The following is a 23956-nucleotide window of genomic DNA, read 5'->3' on the forward strand; positions in this document are numbered from 1 at the left end:
AAACTTTGCTATACAAAGGATACAAAGTAGAAATGTTAGGTAATTAAACGTCAAAATCTTGCATGGTAATAAAAATAAAGGAATTAACTGCACAACAGTAAAGAAAAGGAGAATTGTGTACCTGGAGGTTGCTTATAAGAACTGCAACCTGTGCTCACATATCTGTGTCATTTATGAAGATCTATGAAGAAGATCATGTAGCAATGTTGGCTGGTTCTTATGTAAGACCCAGAAAGAAGCATGGTCACTGCCTTATTTTTAGAACAAAGGGTAAACCTACAGCTATTTGGAAAATTATGCACAGCCCTCACAAGAATGTTCTCTACTTTTGCCAGGGAATAATTAAGAAGAAATGTCACAGCAGCAAATGTAGGATTTGTCAAAAAGCTTTCAGAACATTAAAAACAACGGCCTGAGAAGCCATACACAGACCCCAGCTGATCACACAAGCCACGTCACCAGTAACACCTCATCAAATTATTTTGATGCTGCAAGTTTCTACTGTTAGCATGTATTTTCACTGACAACTGAACCCTGCTAAAATCAACAGCAAGATAGACTTTAACTTCAGCCAATCCAGGATTTGAGAACTCATATTCACACACACAGATCCTCAGAAACTTACTGTAATTGCTACAGTTTATGCAATTCCCCTTTTGCCAAAGTAGTTCACAGATAGCAGAATGGCCCAGGAACTAGATTACTTGACTCAAGATGTAGGAGGCCACGATCCAACTCTCTGCACCTTCTAAACTTTCACAGACTTTCTATGTCACCTTTAGAGGTGATTTAGCTTCTTCAGACTACAATTTCCCCTGCATAAAATGCAGGCAACAGTCTGCCTTGTTGTCAGATGAGCAAAAAATTATGATAATGGGGCCAAACAAATAAATCACAGCAACAAAATTATGTGAATCAGCACCTTCAGCCGTGACAGTGCAATGACTAATAACTTATCAAAAGAGAAGCTGCATTTCACTTCTCCTTCTCTTCCAAATTTCCATTAGAACTGCTCAAACCACATATTCACCATCAATTTGATGGCTTTGCTCTCCCCATTTTTAAGTCTTTCACTCTTCCAGCTACACCTTATGTTAATGCAACCACCACTGCCTACTCCCCTTTTGCTAATGCATGTAAGTGAAATATCAAGGTTTTGAAACTTGCTTTCTACTCAGAATATATAGAGAATTATATACAATTGTATTATATACATATTTTATATATTCTAATTTGTACAAAACATTTATACTTCTAGACTGGAGCTTGAAGTTTACCGTTTTCTAGCTGGAAGGTAGCATTGTTTTAAATATCTGGCTACTATATTAAACAAATATGAGTATCTGGAACCATACATTTTTGACCCAAAACCAAAGCTCCAACCTTTGTACTCTTTCCCTTAGCCTCCTTCCTCAGTATGCTGAACTGCAGCCTAGTTTTAACATTGTACCCAGAGATCACAGTGACTTTGTGTGATGCTTTATGAAATACTTGTCTGAACCACAAATACAAACACTTTGCCCTACTCCACTTAGGTAATCACATTCAGAAATAGTTATATGGCTTATGTAATAATTCAGAACGCCATATTAACAACTATTTTCTGTTCTTGCTAATCCTAGAAGAAAATCTACCAAACAAGCAAAATCCCCCAAGGTAGTATTCTCTATGCAACTGCTTATTTCATCTTATTTCACTGAGTCCTGTTATTTATAAAAAGTTTGGAATAGTACCTCAGTCTTTGCATGCTGGTGTTAAAATGTTCACAGCAATGTCAGCTCAGCCTCGCCTGTTGGTGTGTAAATTTCTGTAAGCATTTATATGCACACTAAGCAACGCACTTAGAAAGACAAAGGCTGAAGTATGAGCACAACCCACAAATTAGGAACCCTAACTTCAGCATTTCCTGATGTAAAGTGTGCTTTTGAACTCCTTACAACAGCCAGTCTAAACCCATGCATTCAGCTCATGGCGCCTAGCCAGAGCCTGCTGCCTCTGCATGGAAACACAGCAACTCTTGGAATTTCTAAGCAGAGAAGCAGCTACCAGCAATGACAGCCCAGTGCTGATAGCACAGCAATATCTATTTGTTGTGGCAAACTGCTGGTCGTATTTTATACCTTTTTTGTCTGGTGACTTCCAGATTAGACAAATTCAATGATTCTGTATGTTAGAGTAGATTCATACATTCATAGGATGGTTTGTGTTGGAAGGGACCTTAAAGATCGCCTAGTTCCAACCCCCCCGCCACAGGCAGGGATACCTTCTACTCATCCAAGTTGCTCAAGGCCTCATTCAGCCTAGCCTTGAACACCTCCAGGGAGAGGGCATCCACCGCCTCACTTGGGCAGCCTGTTCCAGTGTCTCACAACCCTCACTGTAAAGAATTTCTTCTTAATCTCCAGTCTAAATCTTCTCTCAAACTTCAAGCCATTGTCCCTCATCCTGTCACTTACAAGGCCTCGTAAAAAGTCCCTTCCTAGCTTTCTTGTAGGCCCTTTTCAGGTACTGAAAGGCCACCAGAAGGTCTCCTTTTGAGCCTTCTCTTCTCCAGGCTGAACAGCCCCAACTCTCTCAGCCTGTCCCCATAGGGGAGGTTCTCATCTTTGTGACCCACTCCAGAAGCTCCATGTCCCTCCTATATTGGGGGAAGCTGAACTGGACATGTTACTCCCAGCAGGGTCTCACCAGAGCAGAGCAGGAGGGCAGAATCACCTCTCTGGTCCTGCTGGTCACACTGCTTTTGATGCAGCTCAGAATACAATTGGCTTCTGAGCTGCAGGCCCTATTTTTCCTCCCTTTGCTCTTTACTGTGTTGCACTGAAAACCTTAAAGGCGCTGGCTCTTGCAAAAGCCCTCTCCAATTTTTAGTCTTCTAGACTAATGCCTATGGATTGCTATCTGGCTCTGATAAGTCTGAACACTTCTCACCTCCACCCATTTCATGCTAATCTAAGTTCAGAGTTGCCCTCTCTGAATAAAAATTCTTCACAGATTTACTGTGCCTAGCTTCTGAGACAACCAACTTATGAGTCACTTAGCCTGCTCTGCCCATCAGCCCTGTTGCCCTTTAAACACACAATACACTTTTAAAATGGCTTATCTTTGCAAAGGGAGGAAATTATAAATGAGGAACATGTCTGCAAACCAGAGTATTTACCTTTAGAATTATGCTGCCATATAACCAATATCCAGAAATAATGACATAATTTTGAGAGGTTGATTATACCATAAACAGTAACGAGCAGCAATGAGACTCTGTATCCCATACTTGCTATACTGCCCTGACCTTTATTCATGTGACGAATCACTAGATGACGAAAAGGGAGGAGGGAAAGAGATTACAGCTACCTTAATAAATCCTTGATTAGGTTCCACATTATCAAAGGCCACACAGCATGTGAAATCCCTGAAAACAATTTCACTCTTAGAAGAGTAGTATCTTCGGGTCCTACTGGAAAATTCAAACACTTAAGGAAATCCTTGCTCAGTAGAGGATTTTTTTTGCCACAGATTTTGCTCTCTGCTGCCAAGAGCTACCTAAACAACAGAAAGAAAACTATGGAAAGCTCTCAAAGATGTAGAAGGAAAATAAGTTTTCCAGTACATTGCTTGCAACAGAGTATTTAGATTTGAATTCCTTAACTTATGGGGAGCCTCTAACGACAAACTACGACTGCAGTACATTTTGGTGATTTGGCTACTTCTCAGAACATAATCGTCCCTCTCTGATTTTGATTAGATCCTTCCTCCCTAAAACCTCACAGCCATTTTCTTCAGTATCAAGGGTAAAAGACTGATTGTTTAACCTCCCCTTGGAATACTGTAATCAGCTCTCAGCTTATAAATGGAAAAATGATAGCTTTGGTTGTCAGAAATATGCCTTAGCTGACATTAGAATATGATCTATTAAAGCGATTTGTTGAGACATGCTGTCTGAAAGAAAAGAGAAAAAAAAGCTCAATAAAGTAAAGCTTTATGAGGCTGTTTGCTGATCACCAGCTGTTGGCCAGCCCACAGAGCAAACAAAGCCAACTAGGAGAGTGGATGATACCATCTAGTGGCTCCCACCCTGTGGCGCATGTCTTGCACACCTCTACAGACCAGCAAGCTCCAAAACTCCTGCTTTGCAAAGCTGTATTCTGAAGAAAGTATCAGAGAGCAGACTGTCCTTGTCAGAATGGAGGGACAGTGTTAAAGGTAAGGAAGGTATCTTGAAGGGGAGACACAGCAATCTAAACTCCCTGGGAGCACTCCTTTTACCTTGCAATGATGGGCACTGTTCCAGAGCTGTGTGGAAGAAGCAGGCCTGAATCATCAGAGAAGGGAGGAATGGAAGGAGGATGCAGTTTCCCGAAAAGAGAGACCGTTCATCAATGTCTCTTCCTCCCTACTCTGATCTGCCTGCTCGTTTCTAACCACAGCTAATCCTTACAGCTGACCTTACAGCAACCCCTCCAACAAAGACTTAAAGATGAAGAGACTGATACACATGTACCATGACAGTACTAAAACCATAGATTACCTGTGTGTTTATTCCACCACAGCAATTTCCAATTTCTCTTACTTTGTGGCTGCCACATTTTAATCCTTTCATGCCCAAGTCACTGAGCCCCCCATTTCCTCACAGCTTCCCTATAACCTCTCAGCCTTTGGCCACTTTCATCTCCTTGGTCTCCTGAAGAAACCAAGAGACTTTTTCATCTAAAATTTGATGCTTCCTCTCTATATTTGTTCCTCACTATCTGGGAACTACTGGTCAAGAGCATAATCAGCAGTGTGATGGACTAGTTAAATCATCAGTGATGTCAGTGAGAGTGATTTGGGATCCTTGCTGTTCTTTAGTTAACTTTTTCTAAGATCTCAGACAAGATGCATTTCCTGAACCTTGTTTTTTTCAGCAAATGGAATATATCTAAGGATAGGCTACATTCTTATTTATTGTTCACCAGCATCTAAAATTCCATTTAAAAAATGAGAACTGCACTTCTGGAATTGCTCAAGAATTTCTCTTCCAAGATGCAAATAATTTCCCTCCTATAATAATAAAGCACTAAACCCCATCAAACAGAACTGACAAATTACAGTGAGGTTCTGAAGATCCAAACTTGTGTCAGTAATAGAATAAACCAGAAGCCTAATCTCAGAGATACCAGTGCCCTGCAACAGAAACAGGAATTGAAGCTCTGGACTTAGAACTGCATAAACTCAAGTCTGAGCAAACTTATTTGGTTACTGCTACAGACCTGCATATGGTACTACAAGCTCCCCCACAAGGCAGTTTATGATGACAAGCCAGATACTCTTGCAGCTGCCTCTGTCAGTGTAGCAAGGCAGCTTCTCCTACCAGATAAGTCCATTCAGGTGTATCCTGCTCCATCATGCCCAGAAGAAACATTGGTTTGGCATCAAAACTTGAAGCTGGTTGTTGGTCTGAAGCTTCACCTGCCATAGTGAAAGACATTTGGTCAAATGTCTCCTGTTCTAGTCCTCATGCAAAACAACTAAGGAAAGAGAAGTTTCTGATTGACTTCGAGGGATTAGGAGAAGGCTCATAATCACATCAGACAATCTGCAAATGGTCATTTATATAGGAATATGCTGGCTTTATTGTATTATCTGTTTAATATTTTAAGTGTTTACATGTTATATGTTTTGCTTTTCTTATTACATCAGCTAATCTGGTTTAATTTTAACCTGAAGGTAAACTACTCTAAAAATATCTCTTTCTTCCTAGTTTTCCCCTTCAGTAGGTATAATTTTCCTTATTTGATTCTGAATTGATATATCTAGCAATATTCATTTCTATAAATACAGGTGACTAGTATTTGAACACAAAATCCTCCAAACAATTGCTACATGTTAATGATATTTTTTGATTAACATTGCAAGAAAGTGTAGGGTTTTTTTCCATAGCAACATAGAAGGATTAAATTCCTAGCTGTAACTTAAAAAAACAGTTTTATTAGTTACATTCTGCAAGCATTCTGCAGTGTGAATCTGTCTGCAGACCAAATTTGGACTGTTTCATTATTGACTAGTTTCCATAGGTTTTGTCATTTTCACTCACTTTAGAATTAGTCTAAAAGCACAAACGACTACAAGCACCACAGAGCACAACTCACTCCTGTCAGTGTCTCTCTCCCTCTGCAGGAGTACAGGATTTCCAGCTTTGAGCAGAGGCTGATGAATGAAATTGAGTTTCGCCTTGAACGTACCCCAGTGGATGAATCAGATGATGAGGTCCAACATGAGGAAATCCCTACAGGCAAATACATAGCACCCATCTTTGATAAGAGACTCAAGCATTTTCGAGTAATGGAAGGATCTCCTATTACGTTCACTTGCAAAATAGTTGGAATACCTGTTCCTAAGGTAGGTCACTCTCACTGTCAGTGGAAAAGGAATGAAAATCAGCTATTTTGTATGCATCCCTCTGCGAAGTCTCAGTCCTAAGAATATGACTCAGTGCAGAGAGTTCTAAACCAGCTTATTTCCCACTTGCTTTCTAATAATATCTGCTCCTGAGCATGTAACAGACCTTGACTTTTTCTAGCCACTCTTCCACTACAGTGCAAGCATTCAGTCACGGTGGGGGGTTCTGATCGCTGCAGGTATACTGGTTCAAGGATGGCAAGCAGATCTCAAAGAAAAACCCACATTTCAAAATGAACAGAGAAGAAGATGGAACATGTTCTTTACATATTGAAACGTCTACTAATGATGATGATGGCAACTACACGATTATGGCTGCAAATCCACAAGTAAGATGTCTTGCTTTCATCTACTGAAATGCTTGTTTCTTCTTTTTCTAATTCATGTGAATGGGCCACCTAGTTTAACACTGAGAGGTGACTGTATAAAAAAATCAGATGCTTCAGAGGATTGTAAACTACATAATGGAGAATTATAAAACTGCTTCCCTAGTCTTACACATCCCGGTCACAATCATTAAGGACACTTTCTCACATTTAAAACTCCTGTCTCACTCTTCTGCTGACTTTTTGAGATGTGGTGACAAGGTAGACATGTTATTTGAGGCAGAAAGAATAGAGCAAGGGGCAACTAAATGCTACATCTGATTTGGAAGTGTTACATTTTGGAAGTGTTTGCACAGTTGATCTGCAAATCGTCTCATCCCCTGACACCATTCTCCTTCACTCTATGTGCTAGTTTAGCTGTTTATTTAGCAGTACTCTGAGCCAGAGCAGACAACTTCTTCCAGATTATATTTTTCATTTTTCCTGAATTGTATGTCAGCCCAGCCACTTTTGGGTTGCTCTGGGGCTGCAGAAACACAGCAGTACATTTGTACTAGCAGCTAGTACCTGTGAAGCCACAGTGGCGGGAATGGAATAGTGGGGACAGACAGGGGTTAAACTGATCTATACAGTACCACTGCTAAATGGCATTGCCACAGCCTTGCAGAGTCTGAGGAACACATTGCTTTAGACACAGTGCACTCCACAGCACTGCCACAACTGCACTCCATAGCATGCCAACAGCATTTGCTCTGAAAAAGTTCTATTTACCCTATAGTTCAGTTAATTTACAAACATAAAACCGAATGTATTGTAAATGTTAAATAGAATCATAGAATCATTACAGTTGGAAAAGATTTCTAAGATCATCAAGTTCAACCATCAACCCAACACCACGTCCTGAGATATTTATACTTCCAAATTAACCAACTATTAATTCTGTTTCCATTGTATTCTGCAGGGGAGAATCAGTTGTTCAGGCCACCTAATGGTTCAGAGTATCCCTGCTCGAGGTCGAATATCAACAACTCAGCCTCACAGGTAAGTGGAAAGACAGGTCCTGCAGTCCCTCCTTAAGCTTCTAAGTATAGACATTCAAAATAACTACCTATGGTAGTTCAATGCACTCTGTACTTCAGTTCTCAACCACCAAATGGAAATAACAGCAGCACTTCCCTCCAACAGGTCACCTCTAGAAAGTAGTATTTTGGAAGGTCATCTTTGAATACAGGGCGGATTAAGTGTAAGGTATCATTTAATTTATCTGTTGCAGTGGATTTCAAAGGCAAGGATTAAATCCAGAGGGGGAAAAAAAAGTAAAAAGAAACAAAGGACATGTTGGGAATCCAGGAATACTACATGATATAGTTAATGTGATAGTCTTTCCAAATGGAAAATATGGAAGTATTAAATTGCAATCAGTCCATTCCTTTCTGCCTTGTAACTCAAGCCATCCATTCATCTTTTCCCACAATATCTTCCCTTTTTTAAGTATTAAGAAAAAAAATTTTATCTCCAAACATACACATGCAATATTTTGTGTTTCAGAACACGACCCCGAGTGCCAGATGGAGACAAAGAGGCAGTTCAAGAACGCTTTTTCAGGCCATACTTTCTACAGGCTCCAGGTGACATGGTAGCACATGAGGGGCGACTTTGTAGGTTGGATTGCAAGGTACTGTTTCCTCTGTTCATTTTCACTTTCCCTCCTTCTGCACATGCATTGCTAGGAGTTTTCATGTTCTTTATTGCATGCATGAACACTGGCTGTGAAAGTTTTAACGCTTCATTTAAAAAAAATCACTTTTAATGCCATTGGCTCTGAACTGATTCCAGGGATTTCTTTCCAACACATGCTGCATGGAATGAAGAACACAGAAAACACAACCCCAGAAATACAAGGCTCACTTAGAAGGTTCTTCAAATTATTAGATATGTTCATCAGTCCTAGCTCGAGAAGTTCATCTGGGAATGACAGGTCTTTCTGCTCCATTATCAAATTCTTGAGCTTAATCCAGAATAGCACAAAACCATGAGAAAGAGAGGATTCAATATGTTGTATTCTGTTCAAACAAATGTTCCCATTGTATCAGGATGAATTATTGAAGATTAATGCTCCCTGAAAAGAGGGAACAGAGTGCAGTTCATTTTATGCTTCTCCAGCATGCACAGATGCAGAAACATCCACATTTACAGGGAGAGTTGTCAGAGGTCAGAGTATGTGTAGTGACCAACCTGTTAGTGAGGTGCTTTAAGAAACTCATCTGCTCCAATGTATTTTGGTTGTACCTCTATGCCCCAGTAGCACAGCAAAGATAGCAGTGCTGTCACTGACCTCTTCCATGCTCCAGAATGTATCCTATCCTGAAGAGGGTGGAAGCTCTGAAGCAGAAGTTAATGCCCTGATGAAGAGGAACAGGATTCATTACTACTTAATTTATGATGTCAAGTTACTAGGGAGCATGCCAAGGAATTTGGCTTGTGAAGCCTTAGTGCATGTCTGGTATTGCACAAACCTGAAGGACAGCAGTCCTCATTCAGGGAAGTTCCAATTCCCTCTTGCTCTGGTTTGTAGAGTATTGCTTTGAAAGCAGTGTTTTAGACATGAGTAAGTACATCTATTTATTGGAAAGATCTTGAAGACTATAATACAGTCTAATAATCTTTCCTAAAATACTTAATCTATAGTGTCAGCTTAACAGCTACAAGGAGCTATATCATTTCTCAACAGATTTTACAAAAGACAAAGTAATTTGTATAGGACTCTTTTTCACCTCTATTTAACTCTTCAGTGGTTTAGATAATTTATACTCAGTCCTTAAAAAAGTCAACAAATTAGCAGAGTGTTTTGTAAATTTGAGATGTAAATAAGTTTCTTACTTTCTGACTAAGAAAACAGTAGGCATTTCATGTATTTGTTTCTGTTGGGACTTTGTTGTTTATTTATTTTCTGGGTTTTCTCCCTTTTGGCACTGATCAGCAAAAGAATAGAAACTGAGGGAAAAAAAACAACCAACATATCTTTTGTTCTAGATCCTGACATTCTGATGGTGTCTGAAAAAAGGCCCACCTATGAATGTACTACAAACTCTTTGTCAGTTTGATATGTGTCTCTAGCTGTTTCACTGTTTGGTAGGTGAGTGGGTTACCAACCCCAGACCTGACATGGCTTCTGAATGGCAAACCTGTGCTACCAGACGGCACCCACAAGATGCTGGTCAGAGAGACAGGAGTTCACTCTCTCCTTATTGATCCTCTCTCACAAAATGATGCTGGAACTTACACCTGCCTTGCCACTAATAGAACAGGACAAAATTCATTTAGTCTGGAGCTCACTGTTGTAGGTAAGAAAAACTAGTCACAACAAAGTCATTCGTACACACTTCTTCAAACTTATCTTCCTCAGTTTCCCTACAGACAAGTATAAATAGAGAGTTAGTCCACTGACAGCAGGAGAGTTCAACAGCTGTAAAACTCACCTGACAGAAGGAAATGGGCCTGGTGTTCAGTTGGCAGATTGTTAACAGAAGACTTAAAGAATTCTGTCTTAACATAACTTTACCTTTTGTCATGGCAAAATGACATTCTCAAGTTTCTCCTCAGAAAATGCATAGGGTTTGAATTCATCTGTTGAGATCTGCTAGATTTCAGTCCAAATTTATAAGTTTACAGTGTTTTTAAGTGTTTTAAATGTTTTAAAATAACAAAATACAATTCAGAATACTGTTCTTTAATAAAGCCTCACAAGATGTGAGGTCATGTTTAAAGCACAACAAAGAATAAAATATCTGTTGTTCAATAATTCTTTTTCCAGCAAAGGAAGTGAAAAGAGCCCCTATGTTTTTGGAGAAGCTCCAGAACTGTGGTGTTCCTGAAGGGTACCCTGTCAGACTAGAGTGCAGAGTTGTGGGAATGCCACCCCCTATCTTTTACTGGAAGAAGGATAATGAGACCATCCCATCAAACAGGGAGAGGATGAGGTACTGTACCATCATATCCATGCTCGGGAATTTCTTGTGGCTGGACCAATTGTTTCCATGAAAATCTGTGAGATCAGTACAGGAAGCGTTATTCTGAAAACAACTTCTTTCAGCCACAGGAAGTTTTAAAAAGCTGGCTTCTCTGAGGTGAACAGTAACTATATCTTTGGTTCAGAATAGAGGCACAGAGCATAATATTCCACTGCTTCAGTAAGTGCTGACAGACCATTTGGCCACAGACCAAATACAGCAAGTATCAAAGATACTATGGTTTGATATTTTAATGCATTCTACCTCTAAACTAATTTTTCCTCAGTTTAGTTCTAACTATGAGTCAATTCAAACTCAGAGCAGTTAGAATATGGTTTTGAATACTCCAGAGCATAGGATAATAGAGAGTTTAGCATATCAGACACGGAGGCTGACAACAAAGTTTGGTCACAAACACAGGCAAAGATTTAGATTCTGATCCCACACTTGTAAAATACAATTGTCAGGTTTAGCCCTTGCATGCAAATGCCTCACTGGTTTCAGATTCTGCAAAAGAAAAGCTGATGAAATACATTCCTGGATGTAATTAATGACAAATTAATTGCTGTCATTTATTTTTTAAAGATTCCTACTTCAGCTTAAATCTGACCTTTAATATTTTATTTCACTCAGCTCCAGCTAGTGATTTCATGCGTTCATTAGATCTCCACATTCTCACATAAGTACTATCTGCAAAAAAAGCTGGCTCCACAGCAGCCCTTGTTGTGAACACACCTTATCAGGACGGAAGGCTCACTTGAAAAATCTTTCAGTGGTCTCCCTGTCCCAGCTCAGACTGCTGTCCTTCTCCAAAAAGCCCAGCAACCTCTGGTCTTCTATGCTTGTTGTCCCTACTACTCAAGGATTTCTTTCACGTACTGATACTCTCACAGACATTATGGTTGTACACCTCTGAACATTGCAGTTAATGTAAAATAACACCCCTCCAACACTTCATCGTTTTCCAGCTTTTTCACAGTTTTTGCTTCAGCTCATCAGAGCAATGACTAAGGGAAATCTCCCACACCTCACAATGCCAGGACTGCTGGCTCCGAGGCTTTGAGTGGTTCTGCACAGATCTGCTGGAGCAATGGGTGGCATTGTCCTTGTTAGTCCCCTTCTTGCCTCACTATTATTGTCCTGCCTGAAGCCAAGAGCCCTTTTTTGTACCATGATATGGACATGTATACGCTCCTATACTACTGCACCTCCACCATAAGGCAAGTTACATAATGCAGGGAGCAAAGGGTGAATGTTTCCTTTTTCATTAGAGCTATCAGAAGCACAAAATGTCCTCTTGATCTCAAATTCCGTGATTTGTTGTTTTGTTCCAGTTCATAAGGAAACAAAGTCCCAAACTCCAGAACCTCCTGCAATTTCAAGTATTCTCATGTGCCCATCTGTCATGTCTTCTTTTATCATGAGTGAAACACTTGGGTTGATAAAAAGCACAAAACACTCTCTAGAGAGTAGAGAAGCCTCCATTCTTTGATATGCTAGTGAACAGTTTGTCCTGGAAATTGCAGCCAGGAAGACTTGGATCATCAAAGAGCAAAGAGAAAGGAACAGTGAAGCAGGTTTCTTTCTGAATGTTGGCCAAACAAATCTGTACAAGTTTGCCAGGCAGTCATTTTCTCATGGAAAGAGTGCTGTAAGAAAGTTTCTGACTGACTCTGCTGTGAGAAATGTCACAACTTTGTACAAGTGTTCTTGATATCTTATGTTTTGGTATGTTCCTGAACTAGGGAAAAATACAGTATGACTGTCCAGCAGCTTTGCATGAGTTTAATTCACTTATTTAATAACCAATTCCAATATGAACACATACTAAGCAACAATTTGTCTCACGCTGTCACACCATGGCTTTGCACAACTTAGAGGAGCAAGAACAGATTTCAGCTACTCTGATCATTGGTTGAGGCCATCCTGAAAGCAAATCTATTGACTATAAACATCTTGGACTGCTACCTCTTTCAGAATCGAAGCTAAAACTTCTCTCTTTCATATTTAATGTAGATATTGTAAAAGCCCAAAGCTGATAATGCTCTTGAGAGATACTAATTCCCAAACACTGTTTTTCCAGCATGCATCAAGATGCAACAGGGTATGTCTGCCTCTTCATCCAACCTGCCAAGAAAGCAGATGCAGGCTGGTACACCTTGTCAGCGAAAAACGAAGCTGGTATTGTCTCTTGTACTGCTCGACTTGACATATACGGTAGGTCCTGGCTAGTAAGAAAGCAAAGCATAATTTATTCTCTTTGACTCGTCCCAGCCCTCACCTAATTCCTTGTCTGTAAATTGCCAGTTTGGATATAGATTAGAAAAGAATGTCCCAGCATGACTGCATCCTAATACGGCCACCAGGAGGAGGCAAATTATATACATGAAGGGCCAGAGGAGCTCTCCTGCATAGGTTTAAAGGCAAGCAAAAAGAAAAAACAGAGAAGTTTTGCACAATATTCTCCACTCCCATTTTCCATCTTCCAAATTCCCTAGACACATAAGCATATAATAAACATGCAGTCAAGCTGAGCCTTAAGTCTGTTCCCTCTGACACACACCTGTGATACAGCCTTGATCTGAGATGGAACAATAAATTGCACACAAGAAAGAACACATTTTCTTCTATGGAACATGTCTGATGGAAGCTATGTCTAATTACTGGAGGCTAGTTTGAATCTAATACATTTTTCTAGGACTTGGAAGGCACCATCCCAGCTGGAGAGCTACAGCACGTAATTTAGTTACACTGTATCTACAGAAGACAAAATAGCTAAGACAATTTACCTGGAGCAAGAGAGTACTTTGATCACTTTAACAGCATAACAAACCGGAACACATTCCACAAATTGTTGAATTATAGCCATACCTTCAAAGGGAAAACCAAACCAAACCAACAGCAAAACCAAACAAATAAAAAAGCAAATAAAAAAACACCAACACCTCACCACCACATTTTCAAAGGCATAATTCTCATTTCTGAAAAATCCCACTCAATTATCAGGCATAGCCACAAGTCACCAGCGCAGCTCTGTCAGTTTCCTGCCACCTTGTGGGGATTTAGACAGTAGTAATGTGATGTTCTGGAGAGGGCTGGTGAGAGGCTGATTCAAAAAGGGTCACAAAACAAGCAAAATAGTTCCATAAGTATCTAAATGTTTCAAGAGAAAGTAAGTTTTCACAGGAAGGATTCAAGGTACAAACAGGGGAAAGGTAGAAAGTAAGAAATGCCTCCTGATTCCACTCATCTTTTCTAAAGACTCTACAAGTCTTACATGCCAAAGGGAGTGATAGAAATAATTTCTCTTTGTGCTGTTTTGAATGGATGTGACTGGGGAATTGGAAGTGTGGTCTGGGATTTGCAGTTCCATATGAAAATAAAAAATTACACCAAATAGTGAGTGTGTTGTTCAAATATAAACAAATTTGGGGCTGCAGGGAAAAAATGAGACTCTTTTTCAAATATTTTGAGATAGACAGGATCAAAATTCATCATTGAAAAACTCAGCATAGAAAGACATTTTGTGACAGTGCTTAGCATGTAGACTCTTCTCAGAGTATTGTAGCCTGAACTTCTAGCCTTCATTTTAAGTGCTAACAGATATGTTTTTTCCAGTTTGGGTGCAGACTGGAGATTTTTGTCTGGATAGATGTAATGGTTTGGGAGTTACCTGCCTCCACTCTTATGAAATCACCCAGATGGAAATTAAGGAATGAAGCTTTATATTTACAGCTTAGCAAAGTATACAAGCAGATATTCACAATATTTACAGCTATATATGGTAATATACAAGTTAAAAGTGATACAGAAGGACAACAGCCCTCCCAGAAATCAGAGTCCCCAGGAGGGGCTCCCAACCACCCTTCCACCTTCTTTCCACCCCTCTACCTTATCCCAGAATCTGCCTTACGTGCAAGGTGAGTTTGGAGGCTCAGCAAGAGGGATTAGAAGCAGAAGAACTAGTCACATAGAAGGGTTAGTTACACAGAAAAAGCCCAGGGAGAAACACAAACTCCAAGACAGAGACGCACACACACACTGTCTTATCTATGTTCACATTGTTACTTCTGTACATCTCAGCAAGCCTGTGAGTGAAGTAGACATCACCGATGTTTCCTTTTCACAGCCTATAATCTAATTTCTCTCATTAAATTATTCCAATTTGCCTCAAACTAACACAACAGATAACAGTGAAGTCAACGGCAGTTTCCCCTTTCTGAAGTGTTTTAAGAATTATAACTAAGTATTTTATGATAACTAAATATTCTTACCAAATTGTGACTGTGTTTGTTTATGTGGGAACATGGTGAATATTACTTTTAAATGACTGTGTATGTGTCTTGGGATTACATTTCTTTAGTAGCTAAAAAAAATAATCTAGGAAACATATTTCTAGTTGAAAGTTGCAGATGGACATAAATTTTGTAATAATTTATTTTAAAAAGTCCTTATTCCTTTAAAATTAAAGACTTCAAGTTATATCAGGAAGAAAAGCCCACCACACAATGAGGCAGTACAAAATCAGAGCTATGTCCACTGTGTTCCTCTCTCTTTATGCTTATGGTATGGTTTTAGTTTTGATTGCAAGAGCTTTGGAAGAGATTCCAAAGATTAGGTGATGAAATCCTTTACTTAGTGAAATCCATGTAAACATTGCCACTGAAATGAACAGGGACAGAATTCCATCTGTAGACTTCAATGGAAATATCCAACACAACCTGAATTACAATATTTGCAGGGACAGTCCCTAAACCAGGGAACAACAACGCTGTTCTCTAAAATCAAGGATGTTGGAGGCAACTTTCCAGTTGTATGCACTGACTTTTGTTGTTTCATTGCTAACTTAGCTAGAGGTTTACATAGCCTGCTCTGTTTCTGTTGCTGCAGCTCAGTGGCACCGTCAAATTCCACAACCAATAAAGCTTCGACCTGGTGGCAGCTGGCATGCTGGACTCGACATTATTTCTGCCTTCCCAACTACTGAAAGCCCTATACTATTTTCATCCTCAACTCAAAGGGTGGTGGAGAGTGAAGAACTTTGAAAAACAAACATTTGTTCTGGTTACACCTGCAGAGATATTAGAACTGCAGAAAAAAAAATAAGAAAAAAAGGGGGGAAAAGAGGTACAAGTCAAGATGCTCAAGGTTTACAAGCAACTTGTTTGTAATTAAATGTATTGCTGCTGCAAATGTTGCAAATAACATAGCATACAAGACTTTTGTGTATTATTTTACTACAGGATAATAATTGTGGTATGGAGTGTTGTGCAATAAATTCAGTACTGTGTAGTTTGCTAAGAATTACATAGTAAACATAGTTTTCAGCACCTAAAACCCAATACCACTTCTACTGCTTGAGTTAAATCTCCTGTACTGTAGCAAGGCACACAAAGGATAGATGACGTTTAGCTGGAACACTGCCAGTGAAAACATTCATATGACAATAACCACAATCCTGAAGGAGGGTAAACAACAAGACTTTGAATGTAATTCTAAAACACATGCCAGATAATCACAAAGCACAAGTGGAAGGGAAAAGATGTAACTCATTTTTATATATTATTATGCCAGATAATATTAGACTTTTTTGAACTCAAGACTGGATAATCTAGCATTTCATCTAGGTACAGCTGTATACTCTCTATATTCATATGTGTGTGTGTGTGTGTGTGAGTATTCCATGAACTGTGTACTCATGGTGTAAGGATTCATAAAGTAAGGCAAAGGGCACATGCATAGGATGCTAACATAGAAAACCAACAGCCCTGCTAACTGAAGCATGTTCTCTGTGGCCTCTAGCTGAAACTCTTTTCCAGATGCACTTCGTATTTTCTTCTGATTACTGACTCTGTCTTTAAACACAATAATACTAAGACTGTAATGTTACAGTTTTTAAATTACAGTCTTTTTTTCCTAATTTTTAATGTGACTACAAGAAAATTGCCTCAACCATTTAGCTAATTTTTTAACAGAAAAAGAAAGATGACTTTGTGGAATTTACATTTTTTACATTGTTTAGGAAGTAGTAACAGGCATAGTGTTTTCTATAAAGACAGAGAAAATTCCTGCAATCACCAAAGATTGTGAAGTTAAGCAGCAATTTTGTGAGAACAACTAAAAACCCCATTGCAACTAATAGTAATAAATAAGGCAACCTAATCAAAGTGCACTGGAAGGTGTAAAGTGACAACACTTACTGATTGATCAAAATGCATTTAGCATTTATGTAACTATATTAATATCTTCCATCACTTCCATCACTAAGATGATTTTTCTGCATCCTTAAATTACTGCTGTCTTTGGACATCGTTTTAAAGCAGTTCTTACCTCTTTCAGCACTGCCAGAGAATGCAAAAAAGTCCTGATCAGAGACGAAAACCAAAAATGGCAGCTTACTTTCTTTTAAGATTTTATGTGTTTGGGTTTTTTCCCAGATTTAAAAATATAACTTAGAAAATTTGCATATGCAAATAAAACACTGAGGAGTTATCTTAGCCAGAGACTGAGAAGAGTGAGCCTTTCTTTGGGTTTTCTACTCATATGGTTTATGTTGTCTCTGACTGTTGGCTCCCTAAGGATTTAGAGGAAGTTCATTTCTTCCGCTGTTTCACTTTAGAATCAAGTGAAGATCATAAAACAAATCCATTATTATAACCTTCATGCTTCTTTTAGAAATCTGAGGAGATGCACCTAGACTCAACAGACTGGGAAGCTAAAATACTCTCTTGTCCTGTGAGACAGAAGAAGGAACATATATCTCAGTGGGAAAGCAGAAGAACCAGTAGCTTTCCACATTGTATCTCCTCCCTAGCAAACAAAATAAAACTAACAGCTGTTAGAAGTGATGCATTGATTCAAATGACTTCAGTTATGGAGTGCCCAACTTAAGACACCTTTTGGGGCTGATTTTCTAGGCTAGAGACTCCACTGCTCCTCTTACTTTTATTCAGTTTTAGGATGGTTTGGAGATTCCCAAACTAAACCTAGACTGAGCCAGAGATGGGCAACTCAAAATCTAGTTTGTCATATTAGTAACTATTCTTGGGAAAATAATCCAAGGAAAGTTACTGGACTTTTCTTACTTAATCCAGTGCTGATGGGAAGTGGGAAAAGATGAACTAAGACACAAAAGCTAAAATTGTGCTCCCTTCTGGCTTTGAAGTGAAGGCTAGGATCAGATGACTTCCTGAGGTTCCTTCAGGCCTAAATTTCTCTAAGCTTGCTAAATTATTTTACTTTCCACTACCCGTCTGAACACTCTCTGTGGATTAAGCAAGTGGAAACTAAGAATTCCAGCAAGCACAGACTTCTCCTTTTTGACTAGGATATATCCTACTAGGCAATTCTAGCTCCAAGAGTGATCACTTCAATCTGAAGGTTGAGTGATATTGTGGGTTTTTATTTCAAATGTGCATTGAATGGAAGCTACTGTTGAAAGACTTTTCCCAAAAATCTTTAGTTGTTCAGGAAGGGGCTCCACAAGTCTCACTGACTGGTAGGCTACAGAGTGGATTACCAAAATCTGTCATCTGAATTACAGCATCTGCTCCTTGACAGTATTACTAGCAACAGGATCAAAACTTTGCCCATCACATCTCCCCACACAATGCAGAAGTCAGTAATTTCCATTACACTCGATGCATCTGACAGAAACAAAATCAGAATCTGATCCCAAATGTTCTGTTGTTGGAAAACTTCACTTGTTAACTGCTACAAGACATTTCTCCTCTGCACAGGCTGAGCCCACCAAATGAGTATGTAAAGGAACCTTATGCAAATGGATGTAAATGGTGTTAATTAGTAGTGTTGATGAGCTCATGACAAAGAAGATTCTCTAGGAAAAGACAGAAAAGTTATGTTAAGGAAAAAAGTTATGTTAAGGGGAAAAGAGGCTTGTAAGCAGCAGAGACAAGCCCGAGTTGTCACAAAATATATGATGCTCTTGGAGTTCCTGTCCTGTGAAGGATGGCATTATCTAATCATACTGTGTCAAGACATCCTAGAGACTATGCAGCTGTGCTCCCTTCTTGAACAGCTTGACTCTTCATTGTTTTGGTTTAAATAACCGACCTGATTTCACACTGAGAGAGTATTTCATTGTCTTATACAGGGCATGCTAACTCAGCCACAAAAATCAGTGTTAGAACTTCCAACGAAGTCACTGTTAGCTATTATCTTCCTAAAGTCCATTAAATGACTGCATTGTGGAGCATAACATTGTATCAGTAAGATACAGAAATGCTCTGGTTTGTAACCTCTCTGTGTTTTCTCATTCAGACTCTTGCAGGTTTAATCAGTTTCCTGTTTCCTTCTAGCCCTGGTTGTGTTCAAAAATCAAACAGAGGCACAGCACATTTCAAAGAAGAGCATAAATGACAGATTTCATATTGCAATTCTAGAAAACAAAAGTATTAGCTTTGCTTTAACATTTTGGTCCATCTTGGTGCAAAACCAGTCCTCAGCAGCATCACACAACAGTCTGCATTAATACTGTTGGACTTTATGCCTTAAACCAGCTGAACTGAGTTCCTTTGCTTCCATATGGAAGGTGGCACCCATCTGAGTAACAGGAGAAGATGAGAGCACACACTTCAAATGGGAATAGCCAAGCCTGCAGTCTTCATCTTAACATATAAACAACTGCAAATATCAACTGTTCACAGTAATCTTGGGTACTTCAAAGCAAGAAATCTGGAATAAGAATCTCTTTAAGAACTGTGTTCTTAATGGTACTAGGTTTAAAAGCATTAGTTTCTGGAAAATGTCCTCATACAGAATGATTAGCAAGACCTAATGAAATGCTTAAACTATTAAATATTGAAGAAGTAATGCATTGCAAGTTGCCTTACTAATTCCAATATAAAAATCTTTACTCTGAGCCTTAAAATTCTGTTTTATTATTTTCTCATAATTAAGTTGATAGTTACTAATTTTTTTGATCAAAAAAGTTTCTCACTGGCAAGACAAATATTAATGTCAGTTTTAAAGTCTAAATTAAGTGTACATGAAAGGAAAAACCAAACACTTGCCTGTCCTTTAATGTATTCCCCTACCTCTCACCTAAACTTAAATAAATGCTTCAGAGTTGCATACAAGTCTGAGTCTCTCATGTGTTCAAGTAATTGTGAAAGTGTGCAACAAGACCAGGTTTCCTCACAACTTTGTGCTGACAGGTGATTAATGGAATCAAATTCTACATTATTTACAAGAAAATTAAAAAGTACTGTCGAGTTACACACTAGTCAGATTTTCTAGTAGGGAACTGTGAGTTTGGTTTAAAGTATGCCTTTGTTTTTCCCTGATAACCTTAGCCCATTCATCAAAGCTTGAAAGCACTTTCTCAGGAGTACCAGAGCAGAAGCCAAGGCAATTTGCATATTCTGATGCTCAATAAATTTGCCAGACTGCCAATGTCTTGGAGAATTAGTCTCCAAAGCCTACGCTTGAGCAAATATTTCTACCTACAGACTGCCATAGCTGAACTCCACTGTGTTGCAAAAGTTCATGCAGAATCTGCCTATGACACTGGCCACCTGGCTCACACACTCCCACTGAAATATATGTTTACTGGGTCCAGACCAATGTTCACAGAAGTTTCTCTGTACAGTGGGGCACTGGAAATCTAGCACAGAAAATCTAGCAAGTGAAAATTGGGTAATGACCAGTCAAACACACAAACCACAAGGAATTTCACTTTTCCCTACACTAGTCTTCAACTAGAATGATTTAGCAAATTCTTTATATAAATAAAGACCATCAGTGGATTCAGGAATTCATTTTAAACAAGAAGCAGATGCAAACCCAACACCTGAAGGAAGCTGGATCTTTATAGCTCAGATACAGGAGAGGAAAAAAAGGCTATGCTTCATTACACTGCATTGTACTGCATCAAGATGAGTGCAGCCAGCAGGTCAAGAGAGGTGAGTCTTCCCTTGTGAAACCACTCCTCAAATACTGTGTCCATTTCTGGTGTCCCCATCATAAGAAGGACACAGAGCTCTTGGAGTAAGTCCAGAGGAAGGCCACAAAGATGATTCAAGGTCTGGAACAGCTCTGCTATGCGGATAGGCTGAAGGACCTGGGGAGACCCTAGACCTGCTTTGCAATACCTGAAGGGATCCTACAGGAAGGCTGCAGAGGGACTTTTCATAAGGGTGTCTAGTAGCAGGACAAGAAGGAACTTTTTGAAGCTGAGGGAGAGTAGGTTTTAGGATGAAGTTCTTCAGTATGAGGGTGGTGAGACTCTGGAATTGGCTGCCCAGAGAGGTTGTGAATGCCTCCTCCCTGGAGCTGTGTTCAAATCCAGGCTGGATGAGGCCTTGAGCAGCCAAGTCTAGTTGAGAGGCATCTCTGCCCATGGTGGGGAGGTCAGAGTATATGCTCTCTAAGGTCCCTTCCAACATGAGCTATTCTAGGATTCTATGATGACATTCATTGTACTGACTTTGCTTTCCCATGTAAGTCCACTCCCACCTGACTTGATTTCTGTGTACTTCTGTGCCTGACAAGTCAAAGACAATGTTCTAAAGAAAGTTTTATCTCAGCTACAGCTCCATGACCTAAAGCAGTTCCTACACATTTTATGATTTCCTCTGAGTGACTTAAGCTGCTTTTATTACTGTCTTTTTACTTCAAGTCCACTATAGATACGAAGAACTATTTATTGCATAATAAAAAGAAATCTTGGGCCATATGTACTGTGAATTTGAGTAGAATTCTCCATTTATATCTGTGGGAAATTCTATCCAGACATTGCCCAACCTATAGGACCACACAATCCATTAGTTGCAGGCAGCACAACTTTGTAAAGAAAGGAGAAAATACTGAAGATCTTCTGCATTTTTATTTTAGATAAAAAGACTGTGTACTCCAGGCTGCAGGAAGCCATCCAAAATGAACTTCTCTTTCCTTGCAGTTGCACAGGCAGGCATTTAGAGCAAATTCTGTATAAGATACATTTTACATAAGGATTTCTCTACAAGTTAGGAAAAAAATCAGTAGAAAATATTAAAATGTACTCTTTGGAAGAAGATATATTTAAATATCCTACCTAGAGTTTCTCTGAGGCTTTTTAAAGCTACATTTTCTTGACATTTAACTCAAACTTAAAACATAAAATTCTGTTTTAAGTATCCAAATACCAGGGAAAATGGATGATTGTTCAAAGACATCTGTGGAGAGGAAATACTGGGCTGCTTCTTTAATGAATAAACACTTCTTCATTCTCAGCATATTTAGGGTTCCCCTGGTTGTTTTGTAGAGACAACAGCAAAATATATAGAGAGGGAAAAAAAAAAGAAGTATCTCTGTAAATTCTCACTGGATGTTTAGACCAGAAAGCTGTGTTTAGACCAGAAAGCTGTGTCTACAGTGCTTAGCTTAAACAGCTGGAAACCTAGGTATAAGCAGACTCACCTAAAGACATAAGCTTAGCTTGAAAAATAAAAGCAATTAACTGGGGAATCATGTGGGTTTTTTTCATTTGTGCCTTGTAAATCACATCACAGTAGGGACTTACATGAAGAATTCACCAGGGAAATTCTCCTTCATAAGGTACAGGAAATATAGCTAAACACTGAAATATTCAATGATTGTCATGCTTCTCCACATGAAGAGGTTGTAACATCTTTAACTTTACAAGATGATAACAAAGGATAGCAACATTTTTCAGCATGAATGAATTTAGGGATTCCAGACAACAACTGAACTTTGCCCTGAGTCTGTGTATAATAGAAGATGGACTGTGACCTAAATACCTTATAAAAGATGATACAGAAAGTAGAAGACTAAAAAAATGGAATGAATTAAAGATGCATGACATGGCAATACCTATGATTCAAGAACTGCCTCAATACTTAAACAGGAAGAAACCACTGACTTTTAATCACTAACATTCATTTTTGGAACATGTCACCCTAGCTCCACTTTCAGATACTGAACAGTCACTGTAGTGACTTAAAATCTCACTTCTGAGAAGTTCTGAGTTCATGAATAACTCTAGGTAGCTTCTCAAAGAAGGATAATATGATTCAAAGAATCATAGAATCAACCAGGTTGGAAGAGACTTCCAAGATCATCCAGTCCAACCTATCACCCAACCCTAGCCAGTCAACTAGACCATGGCACCGAATGCCTCATCCAGTCTTTTCTTGAAGACCTCAAGGGACGGTGCCTCCACCACCTCCCTGAGCAGCCCATTCTTCCAACCGAAAAGCCTGCCGCCTGAACCTTTTGAAAGAATAAGGTTAATCTCCCACAAGCAGTTCATTATCATTTCAATAGTGAAGCAAGTATGTGTGTAGCATGCGATTAAATATTTAAATGAGCCAGCATTTTTCATCCCCAATGTTTCTACAATGATGCAATTCTAGACTTACAACGTACTGATACTACAAATGGAAGGATTTCAGATTTGAACTGCTGTTCAGTGGGGCAAATAATTCAGGAGCAGACAAAACTCGGCCAACAAGAATATGTCATGCTCTGAACATCTAAGCTTCTGCTTCATTTGGAGGCTCACTGGAAGTTATAATTATTTAAGGAGTTTCGAAACCCCATACCAGTAAAGTCCAGTGCAGAAGAAGAGTCACAGCCACTACCTGACAAGCATCAAGCAGTCAGCAGGGAACAAGTATTTGGCAGCAGTAATCAAAGCCTAGTGAAATGTGTCACTTCGTGTCACTAAAGTGTTTGTAAAGAAAAGCTACGAGAAATAACCAACAACTTCCTGAATAGCTGAGTGTGAGAAATCCGAAGCAGCATGGATAAGATCTGCTTTTCAGACTGCCTTCAGAAAGAATTTTTAATGATTAAACTTCCCCTTGCCTCAGTTTGCTCCCTGAAATGCTTTGACAGATCATCAATAGACAAACAGATGTCGATATACTACAAAGAACTTACTCGGCTGCCTCAATACAATAGGGAAATGGAAATCCCAACTTCCATCCCAGTGCTGCACTCTCCCAAGAAAAAAAAATGCTACATTATATAGCAGTACAGCATTTACCTCCCACTAGCATGACCAAATCTAAGACGGTGGGAATTATAAATCCTATCATATTGTTCAGCAGCAGAGATTAATGCAATGACCTGATTTACAGAGTGTTCACAAGTTATGCCCTGCACTCAAGTGCTTTTCAGCACTTCAATTTCAATTTTTAGTAATTTTTGGTAACACGACCA

At 39.2% G+C, this 23956-nt stretch overlaps 1 protein-coding gene across 1 annotated transcript in view; it reads left to right on the forward strand.

The window, feature by feature from the left end:
- MYPN (myopalladin) overlaps nucleotides 1-15912 on the forward strand; it is a 47297-nt gene extending 31385 nt beyond the window's left edge. Inside the window, exons 12-19 of the mRNA XM_064145211.1 lie at nucleotides 6154-6375; nucleotides 6615-6764; nucleotides 7723-7802; nucleotides 8310-8436; nucleotides 9898-10105; nucleotides 10576-10741; nucleotides 12855-12988; nucleotides 15662-15912. Coding sequence (XP_064001281.1) covers nucleotides 6154-6375; nucleotides 6615-6764; nucleotides 7723-7802; nucleotides 8310-8436; nucleotides 9898-10105; nucleotides 10576-10741; nucleotides 12855-12988; nucleotides 15662-15816 — 1242 coding nt within the window. The 3' untranslated portion in view covers nucleotides 15817-15912. The remainder of the gene's footprint in view (nucleotides 1-6153; nucleotides 6376-6614; nucleotides 6765-7722; nucleotides 7803-8309; nucleotides 8437-9897; nucleotides 10106-10575; nucleotides 10742-12854; nucleotides 12989-15661) is intronic.
- The last annotated feature ends 8044 nt before the right edge of the window (nucleotides 15913-23956 follow it).

The sequence above is a fragment of the Pogoniulus pusillus genome, chromosome 6, assembly GCF_015220805.1.
Source record: "Pogoniulus pusillus isolate bPogPus1 chromosome 6, bPogPus1.pri, whole genome shotgun sequence".
Lineage (NCBI taxonomy): Eukaryota > Metazoa > Chordata > Aves > Piciformes > Lybiidae > Pogoniulus > Pogoniulus pusillus.